At 35.3% G+C, this 11,264-nt stretch overlaps 1 protein-coding gene across 1 annotated transcript; it reads left to right on the forward strand.

Annotated features, from left to right (window-relative positions):
- Positions 1-1,185: 1,185 nt before the first annotated feature.
- LOC134256434 (E3 ubiquitin-protein ligase Midline-1-like) lies at positions 1,186-3,838 on the forward strand. Its single transcript, XM_062739081.1, has 2 exons — positions 1,186-1,251; positions 2,113-3,838. Exon 2 carries the CDS (start codon positions 2,138-2,140, stop codon positions 3,794-3,796), a length of 1,659 nt encoding a protein of 552 aa, XP_062595065.1. The 5' UTR covers positions 1,186-1,251; positions 2,113-2,137; the 3' UTR covers positions 3,797-3,838.
- The last annotated feature ends 7,426 nt before the right edge of the window (positions 3,839-11,264 follow it).

Below are 11,264 nucleotides of genomic sequence, written 5' to 3' on the forward strand. Positions count from 1 at the left end.
ATATGACATCAGCTGTAGCATACCACTTTTTCATTTTAATTGTAAGATCATAATTTACTTAATTAAAGATACGGATTTTTCGTTATTTCCCGATCATGACAAGGAGAACATGGCGAGTTTGACTTGTCGGCAAGGGATGATCACTCCTCCATGGCACCTGATCCCACCTCTGATGTTTTGGAGGTCCATGTTTGCTTTGCTCCTGATTTTTATTGATTTATGGATTTTTGAGGTTGAAAACTGTTCGTTATCTCTTTGATTTTAAAATAAACACAACAAACAATGGAAGGATGTGCAATATAAAATTCTATCTCAACCGAAAGTGAAGATTCCTATCTCTTCGTCAAGACTCCATATCATACCCTATTATTCCTATATATTCTAAATATACGTCATATTCTTAATACTAGTATTTCCTTTCATCCTAAAACTAAATATTATTTGTTATGTAGAGTTATTTCCATAAATAATCTGGCTTGACAAAATGCCCCCCCCCCCCACGTTTCTAGAATTTAAACGGCATTCCCCTAAAAACTATAGCAATATCTTGTATATCTTTTTCGAGTCCTTTATAAAATTGAATAGAAAACGTTTGTTAAAAATTGATCTGAAACAAAGTCTTTTTTAAAAAAATTTTTTCTCTTTGAAATAATGCATAATCGATTTTGAAAGGGGGTGGGTGGGGTCAGCTTACTTGAAAATTACCAAGGAGGTGGGATGGGGTTTGCTCTCAATCCCATCAGTATCATTATTTTACTCAAACATACTATATTCATTACTCTTATTTCACAAAAAAGGGGGGCAACCTGACTTTAGGTAATGACTGCAAAAATGTTAAGTGCCTGATGGGAGTACTTGAATTTCATTAAAATGTTGTTAACTAGATTTTAAGCCTCGATAGAATTCACGCAATGGAAAAATCTTCTCTTCACAAATATATCGCATTCCCCTCATTGATATATATTGAAATGTTGCTGCTAAAGTTAAAATTCGCTATAATTCCATTTGAATTTCGATTATGCTTTGTATATTTCGAGGTGTTGTTTTTATATTTCGCAAACCCCTTTATACACATAGTTTTGTTTTACAGATAACATTTATTTGACATACAAATGGTTAACACGGAAATTATGTTTGTCAGGTAACTATAAAATACTTGTCACGTGACAAGCTACCAGGAAGGAGAAATACAAACCGAAAGTTGTACGAGAGTTAGCTGAAATACTCCAACAGAAACACCTAAAACTATGAGTATGTATTTATTACTAGTTCATTTTAATAGTTACAACGTAAATATTTCTCTCTCTCTCTCTCTCTCTCTCTCTCTCTCTCTCTCTCTCTCTCTCTCTCTCTCTCGCACACTGATCACAAATACCATCTGTACATTGAATTAAAAAACACGATGGTAACAACTCAGTGGACTGATGCGTATATACATGTATTCCAATTAAGATTCAATTAATATTATAAATTATTAATACAGTCATATCATGGGTTTTTTTATTCCTAAAGGTGGTGGATTTTTTACTAAATGTTTGCCTCCCCCCTCCTCTCAAATAATTTGCCGATATATAGTATACTACAGAAAACATTGGCTTTATAAATATGCTCGTGCCCCCTCAATTAGAACGTCTGATAATCCCTCTTTTTTGCTTGTCAAGAAATATTTCGAACGAATATGGAGATAACGAACAGTATCAAAAAGTCCATATAACAATACAAATTAGGCGCAGAGCAAACACGGACCTGCGATCGAAACATCAGAGGTTGGATCAGGTGCCATATACAAGGTATGGTTTCCATTGGAATTTTCTTTTTAAAAAAGGGGGGGGGGAATGAAACTAGTGTAAAAGTTGAAAACTCATGCTTTCTGAAATTCAATGCAGAAAAATCATACAAATCATTTTTTTGTATTTTTAAATATATCTACACATCCGAAGCAGTCCCCTTAATGATTCAAACAAAGTCGTCTGTGTGTGTTTTCGTAACTGTAATTGTCATCGTAGTACTAAACTTAATTTGTAGTATTGAACTTAAAGTCTGTTACACATATTTACTTCAAAAATAAAAACTTGTATGCTTCTTTATTTTAATTATCCTGTTATTTTTCAGATATAACTACAATGTAGGAAAAGAAATGGCCACTGTCACCAGCCAGGCACAGGAACTCATAACTTGTGACCTTTGTGTCAAACCTGTCCAGCAATTCTGTAACAGCTGCCAAGTCGGTCTGTGCGAAGACTGCATCAACAAACATGTCAAGAGCCTCAAGTCCATGAAGCATGACATTGTTCCTTTCACCACGCGTACAGTACAGCTTGTTTTCCCTCAGTGTACATCTCATTCCCACCAGAGATGTGAGGCTCACTGTCAACAGTGTGATGTCCCGGTCTGCATCAAATGTCTCACTGGTCAACATAAAGGTCATGTTTTCGAGGACATGGATAAGATCATAGCTTTGAAGAGAGAAAAAATTAAGCAGGAAACTGAAGAAATTGAGGGAATTATTCTGAAGACCACAACACAGGACTCAGACACCGAAAACAAAATTTCCCAATCCTTGGCCCAGTATGCAGATCTACAGAAACAGACCAATGATCATAGAAATCAATGGCACTTAGAAGTGGACAACATCTTTAACAAAATGGAATCCCTTATCCAGTCACTAAGAGATGATCATATTACAACTCTAAAATCATGCCAGTCCAAACTCAGAAGTCAGAATTCCAGTATGACCCAAACTGTTCAAGAAAACAAAGAAATCCTGAAGTCTAACAAAGTGTCTTATGTCAATAACTACCAATCTAAACTGAAGGAATACAGGAACATTCTTCTAATACCTGATTTATCATTGCCCTCTCTTCAAACAAACACAGTAAAAGGGAGAGAACTCAGCATAGAATTAGGAGAAAACAAGGCTACATTGACACAGACATCACTATCCAGTCTGACAGATGAAGTCTCCTTTTTATCTGTTAAGGAATTATTAGAAGAAGTCAAAGTGATTGCAAACATTCCAACAAATGCTAAACAATTACAGAAAGTGGCCTGTGTAGGATCAGATAAAGCTTGGATTAGTGGAACAGACAAAATGATAACCTGTGTGGACATACATGGAGCTGTACAAGACACTGTCACCAGTACATGTAATCGATTCCCTAATGACATTACAGTGACCAGACAGGGAGAACTGATATACAGTGATATTGCCAATAGAACTGTGAACATTGTCAGAGATGGGAAGACAGAGACACTGATCACCACACCACGGGACTGGCATCCATCTGGGCTATTTTGTACCAGGTCAGGGGACATCCTAGTTAGTATGAGTACTACTGATGATAGTCATGTTAAAATAGTCCGTTATCAGGGACAGAGAGTGACACAGGAAATAGATAAAGATGAACATGGTGATCCAATCTATCAAGGAGGAGAATATGCAGTGAATGTGGTGGAGAACAACAACGGAGACATAGTGGCCTCTGATGTTAATGCTTACACAGTGGTAGTGGTAGACAGGACAGGAAAAGTCAGATTCAGATACAATGACAAACCTCCCGGGGGAAAGGAATTATTTGCTCCTGGTCAAATAGTGACAGACTTTATAGGTCACATCATTGTGGTTGATTCCTTCAATAACTGTCTACACATCCTAGATCAGAATGGGCAGTTCCTGAGATGTGTGGATAATTGTGGAATAGAGGATCTTATTGGACTTAGCGTGGACAATGAGGGGAGGTTGTGGGTAGGGTTGTGTGATTCAGGGGAAATGAAAGTCATCGAATACTTGAAATAAACATCAAACATTCACATCTTATGAGATGTTTTAGCATGCATTTATCCAACAAATAAAAATTACAATTTTCAAAATAATTTTACCTTTTGTATCAACTCAGGATCTTTAAATTTATAGAAGCATTAAAATAAGGCTGTACAAAAAAGTTTTTAATTATTTTGTGATAAAACTGGCACATGTACTTGAATAAAGAAGGAATCAAATATTACATGTATAATCATTGAAGTACTGGTATTTAAGAAGGTTAATTCCTGCAATCAAACGACTTCAGAATTTGTTTTAAAGTTTATAAAATCAAAAAGAAACAAGAGGCCAATTGGCGACAGAGCTAATCTGCACAAAAAAGAACAAACCGTTCGGTGTTGAAAAGTGTATGGAGGGGAGGGGAAGGGAGGCTTGAATTTTTGTCCCCCGCTTGAAAAGTGGGGGATATTAATTTGGGTCGGTCCGTCCGTCCGTCTGTCTTTCTGTCTGTCTGTAACGCTTTCGTTTCCACTTGAAAAGTGGGGAATATTAATTTGGGTCGGTCCGTCTTTCTGTCTGTCTGTAACTCTTTCGTTTCCACACGATATGTCGAGAACCTTTTAAGCTTTCGCAATGAAATTTTGCATAGCAACTCCCTATGGGCTAAAAAAGACCCCGATTGATTTTGACGTCAAAGGTCAAGGTCATAAGTTCGCAAATTCTGTCTATTATAACACTTTTGTTTCCGCTCGATATCTCGAGAACCCTTTGAGCTTTTGCAATGAAACTTTACATAACAACTCCCTGTGGCCTAAGGAAGACCTCTATTGATTTTGAGGTCAAAAGGTCAAAGTTAAAGGTCGTATATTCAAACATTCTGTCTGTAAGAAACATTATCTTTTCCAGACGATATTTTAAGAAGATTTTGAGCTTTTGCAATGTAATTTTATACCAAAACTCCCTAGGACCTCTCTCACCCTTCTCAAAGTGTCCCGCCCCGTTTGTTTTATTTGTATTTATTGTGTTACATGTCGCTATTTTTAGCATAGGGGCATGAGGCGAGTTATTACGTATAAAACAGGTTCTTGGTGGACTTTATATTCTTATTACATCTAATAGAACTGTTTAATGAAGGTTAAATTAGACACCATACATTGGGTAAAATTTTGACAATATCAAACGTGAATATATACATGTATGTGACGTTATCTTTGCATATAATTTGAGCTAGATTAAAGCGGCGGCGTGGTCTAGTGGTTATGTCTCTCCCCTCGCATGCGAGAGGGCCGGGGTTCGCATCCCCGTTGAGGCATTATCTTTTTTTTCGAAATAGTTTTTTTTTAACTAAATGATAGTATTCAGCATGTGAAATGAAAAAAATTATGAGGTCTGGCTTCCACAAACTCATAAAATCATCATTACAGTGTGATAAATATTCCATATAAAAAGTCTCTTCAATACACATATTAAAGAATTAGCAATCAAACCTTCATATCCATATTGGCATATTTTATTTGCTTCAAGATACACGTATACATTTAATAATTCTACAAATTCAGTCAAGGGGATCCGCCCCCCCCCCTCCCCCGCACTGGTTTACTTTTTTTCCTAAGCGGGGGACACAAATTCTCTGAATTAGCTTGTTAACTATCAAAGGATGCTTTCATATCAGTATATCCATCGGCTTTGTTATTCAGCAGATATATTCCTATTGACGGAATTAAATTTCTGATGAATATTTGTGCTCTTACAGTATATTCCTAAATATACCTTGGCTCCCCCACAGCAGCCCTCCAGGAGGTCCCGATTTGAACAAACTTTAATATACTCTACCTGAGGATGGTTCAATTTTTAAAATGACTAATTATGCTTTTGCTAGTTCTGAGAAAAATGTTTTTCCTATGCAGTAAAACTTGGTTATACCTGTAGTGAAATCACTGAGACCTATGAAATTACTTCGCTATAACCATAATTCGTTATATCCATATAAAAATTTCGTTCAATTTACGTAGCTGGGGATCCAAGATAACTTTGCTATATCCATGAATTTACAATATCCGTGTTCATCCTAAACGAGTTTCACTGTATTTAAATGTATGTGATACTTTGATCCCCATTGTGACCCCACCTTACAACTGGGGATCATTGTGCAATAATTGATATAAGATGAAGAAGCCAACAGTTTATTGACATCATTCTATATTGCAAGTTAATATCTGTGACATTCTAAATCAAATTAATCAGTCCTTTGACAATCAGAACATATAAATATTGTAACAGATCACTCAAGTGTGACACTGTCTATAAATATTATAACAGATCAATCAAGTGTGACACTGTCTATAAATATTGTAACAGATCAATCAAGTGTGACACTGTCTATAAATATTGTAACAGATCAATCAAGTGTGACACTGTCTATGAATATTGTAACAGATCAATCAAGTGTGACACTGTCTATGAAATTTTAATCTGTATTTATCAAAAAAAAAAAATCTTTTTTCAAATTAAAACAGTTAGGTCTTACATCAGAAAAAATCTCCCTATAACACAGATAGAAAAGATACTTTTTAAGCATGCAAGAATCAGAGATCGCTATTTACTTTTAATAATCATGCTTACTGATAAATGAACCTGTTTTTTCAGACACATTTCCAGTCCTTTTATTATATATGAAACTTTTAATTAAAAAAGCTATTTATTGTTTGCCCAATACTGAATATTCCAGCTGAGTTACTTGAGAAATTTTGGATTTGAACATTCTAAACATCCTATACTCCTCTTTTATTCCGAAAATTTCTTAAAATCAAATCATAGGATTTTTTTTTATGAAAGATAAATGTTTGTATTCCAAGTTCTTTGTTAAAGGTTTAGAGAACAAAAGTCTTATGTTTATGGCATGTATGCTAATGGTTTCTTCAAAAAGGGACATAACCTTCTTTTCTTTATAAAGGAGTAAAGACCCAATAGAATTTGTACAGCCAATAATAATGAAATGTAGAGAACAGCCTTCTCTTGTCACCAAGTCGTAAAAATACTCAGTTTGTACTGTTTATAATGGATACTAGATAAAATAAAGCAGAGATGTTTACCTATCCGTCAACTTCACTGTTTGGATGATATAATACTTAAACTTTTTTTAATTTTTTTCCTGATATTCCTCCCTCTGTATTAAAGACACAGGGAGGGTCAGATAAAGCAGTGACGGTCTCAAAACGAACATCAAACACAACTGGGAGTTCCAGGTGGGCGTGTCACACAGCAGCTGATAAACATGTGGTGATTACATCACCTAGGGGCGGTAACTCCTGTTTTGTTAACATAATGTACATTAAGATAGAAGCCAGCTATACTCAGGCCAGGTAACTGTAGGTTTCTTTATACTTAGGCCAGATAACTGTAGGTGTCTTTATACTTAGGCCAGGTAACTGTAGGTCTCTTTATACTCAGGCCAGGTAACTGTAGGTGTCTTTATACTCAGGCCAGGGAACTGAAGGTGTCTTTATACTCAGGCCAGGCAACTGTAGGTGTCTTTATACTATGGCCAGGAAACTGTAGTTGTCTTTATACTATGGCCAGATATCTGTAAGTGTCTTTATACTCAGGCCAGGTAGCTGTTGATGTCTTTATACACAGGCCAGATATCTTTAAGTGTCTTTATACTAAGGCCAGGTAAATGTAGGTGTCTTTATACTCAGGCCAGATAACTGTAGTTGTCTTAGTACTCAGGCCAGGTAACTGTAGATGTCTTTATAATCAGGCCAGATATCTGTAAGTAACTTTATACTCAGGCCAGATATCTGTAAGTGTCTTTATACTCAGGCCAGGTAACTGTAGGTGTCTTTATACTCAGGCCAGATAACTGTAGGTGCCTTTATACTCAGGTCAGGTAACTGTAGGTGTCTTTATACTCAGGCCAGGTAACTGTAGGTATCTTTATACTCAGGCCAGGTAACTGTAGGTGTCTTTATACTCAGGCCAGGTAACTGTAGGTGTCTTTATACTCAGGCCAGGTAACTGTAGGTGTCTTTATACTCAGGCCAGGTAACTGTAGGTGTCTTTATACTCAGGCCAGTTAACTGAAAGTATCTTTCTGTCCTTTCACTCGCACCAGATATTCCTTTTCAATCAATATGTCTATGCCTTTCTGTCATAAAAAAGACAATTGATGTTTGTTTTTAAAACATTTGTATCTTGTCATGAAAATTATTGACAAAGCGAAAGTACTAGAAAGTAATTTGGGGGAAAGGACAGAAAAGTCATAAACTTTAATAAGTAGTGTTACAAAAGTACTATAAGTCTTATATCCATACTTTAGTGATAAATATACATGAATAACTATGCATAAGTATGATATGTCTTAAGAACAGATGATACGAACTTTTTTCAGAAACTATTAAACTATTTCTTTGTTTATATGAATACAAAATACATATGTTAAATATGTTAATAAAAATGCCAAAAACTGTTGAATTAAGTGTTGAAAAAAAATATTAAGATTAATAAGGCTGATTGCAAAAAGGTTGAAATCTGAACATCAAAGAAAGTTTAACATTTCACAGTAATATAGAGATTGGCATTTACATAACTTACCTTTAAATAAGAAGAAAGTACAGTTTTGGCTTTATTGTGCCTTGAAATTTTTATGTTCTTAAAAAGTTATGAAATTGGCTTTAGCAAGAGTTGAGTAGAAGAATATGATTAATCGTGAAAGAATATGGCAAGAAGGAAGACCATTCTGGAAATGTGACGTCATTAATTTGGTTTATTTCTAAGTTTAATGCAGAAAAGCCTTAGAATGACTTATTTCTGTTCCTGTTTTTCTTTAGGAAATAAATGTAGTGTCTGCCACCGTCACCCACTTTAATTTTGGATGTATTATGTAGACTGCTTTGAAAATCACATACCTGAAAATCTTTTTGGGCAACGGTGGCAGAGTATGTTCCCTGAAATAAAGTTCACGGATGTCTTCTGCAATTTTTTAAGAAAATATGGGAAAATGCACAAATTAATGACCTCACAATTAGCATTTATGAAGTCATATGAGAAAAACGATTTGTGTATTCTTACTGCATGGAATTCCTACAATTCAGAAAGAATGAATTTCAATTTCGTATATCACATTCATATTTTAGAATAATACAGGGCTTAATTTGTACTGTACTATTGAAACTGTACCTTGTTCTTTCCCTTAACAGGTTTCTTAATTGATTGATTGATTTTTCACGCCGAATCGGCAATATTATCAGCAACATATGAGCGAGTAATAGGTTTCTTGAACTCAGGTTGTAAATACTGTAACATGTATAAAAAGCAGCTTGTTCATATCAAAGGTGTTTCTGTAATACTGTGACAGTTAGAACATCAGTGATATACAGTGCTTTGTCTCTTTAGGACAGACTTCCAACAGAAAGTTACTCCGCATTGCTTCATCATCCATCTGTCTATAGTAATATAGTAAGATCAGTGCATCCAAACATGCTACGACTTCGCCTTAAAACAGAGCCTGTCAATGTTCATCCATAGGGCTACTCCTTCAGTTTGTCCTATGCTGGTGAAAGAGAACACATTCTTGAAAGACATGCTAAGCCGTACAGTAAAACATGCATGACGCCTGTTGAAAAGTTTGAAGAGAACGAGCATTGGTCGAGCTCATAATATCCAAAAAGAATGCAAATCTGAGAGGAGGAAAAAACACAGATCCCCTACAATGTTAGAGGTTGGATCAGTTAAAATTCCTAGAAGGAGAAAAAATCTCCTGTCACCAGCCAGACGAACAGTTAGGAAGACGGGACGTTCCACAGTCAAATTCAATATGATTACAAAGGCCTAATAAAATATGAAACAATGATATGAAACAAGTCAGGCGAAATATGACCCAATAATAGTTTAGTTTTGTGTTCAAGGTCATTATTACGATAAAAGAATGTACAAAACGTCGACTTAAAACTTGGTTGTTGAAATCCATGATAAAATCACTTTATCCGATTGTCTCGGTTTAAACCCTGATGGATAACAGAGCATGATATTGAATGGTAAATAGGTTTGTAGACATGAAAACCTTAGGTAGGTGATAGCGGAATTTCAATGCATAATTGAGGCAAGCTGACGGTAGATAAGTGGAAGTCCACCTTGTTTCTCTTACAATTTAATTGTGAGTTGCCTCTTCTTGTCTATACTCAGAAAAAATATATAATAATCTTGCATCCTACGTGTTGTCTTTAATTTTACAAATTGTCGATTTTCAATTTTCTAATAGTTCTTGGAGTTTTGAGATCCCACATCTTTTAGAGCATGCAGTTGCACAAAACTTCTAAAGTTTCTCCTCTAGAAGTAGTTTATATTTATGTAAGGATTAGGAATTAGGTCTTAGTAAGCATTTGTTGTACTATGTATCTCTATTTGTAAGGATATTTGTACAGTGTAGGAGTCTAGTAAAGATTATGATACAGAATATATCAAACTTGCCTTTGTTGACATGAATGAATATTAAAATTTCTAAATACTGAAATGTGATTCTGAAAAAATAAATGTTTAGAAAGTGAACTGCAGATATTAGTAAGATTTCAAAATGTAGGAATAAAACCGAAGTTATAATACAGTTGTAATAATAATCGTTGCAAATAAAGACGCTGCTATTACAAGTCTTGTTGTTTGGAACCATAACAATTTGTTGACGTAATTTTTCTTATTCTTGGATCAGCTTCGGTTTAGTGAAAACGGGACTGAGGATGGAAAGAAAAATTGTTTTTACGTTAAGTATTTTGTAATCCAGACCCACTTTATACATTCAATGAGCAATGGCTTCACTGAAGTGTTTAACAGAGCTTTACTACAACTTACTAATGGGATTAACAGAACCATATTGTTTATATAAGAAACTTTGGAGAATTCCCAGAAAACAGATAGGAAGCAAAATATTAACGGTCTGGTACATTCATAGAAATATACAAAAAAAACTTAACGAATGTACACCATTTAATCTTGATGTTTGGGATAGAGCTGAAGTTTTCGGTGGATATAAAAAGGTGTAAAAACTTATACTGGCAAATGTAAAGATAACAAGAAGCATCTGGGCAAGCCCAGGTATCTACAAAATCTTTCCATGCAGCTGTAACGGAAATCTGAATATGACATCAGCTGTAACATACCACCTTTTCATTTTAATTGTAAGATCATAATTCACATGTACTGAATTGTAGATACGGATTTCTCGTTATTTCCTGGGAGCACACGGCGGGTGTGACCGGACGGCAAGGGATGCTCACTCCTCCATGGCACTTGATCCCACCTCTGACGTTTTGGTGGCTCCTGATTTTTATTGATTTATGATTTTGTTATATCTCTTTGATTTTAAAATAAACACAACAAACAATCGAAGGATTTGCAATACAAAATTCTATCTCAACCGAAAGTGAAGATTCCTACCTCTCCGTCAAGACGGGGGGTGGGGGGGGGGCGGGGTTGAAGGAAGATAGAGAACTCCATATCATACCCTATTATT

This window comes from Saccostrea cucullata, unplaced genomic scaffold, assembly GCF_032062105.1.
Source record: "Saccostrea cucullata isolate Sc308-1 unplaced genomic scaffold, CSIRO_AGI_Scuc_v1 ctg23876, whole genome shotgun sequence".
Classification (NCBI taxonomy): Eukaryota; Metazoa; Mollusca; class Bivalvia; order Ostreida; family Ostreidae; genus Saccostrea; species Saccostrea cuccullata.

What these genes read in the sequence shown, in the direction of transcription:
- LOC134256434 (XM_062739081.1), top strand. Translation starts at nt 2,138, where the DNA reads ATGGCCACTGTCACCAGCCAGGCACAGGAACTCATAACTTGTGACCTT.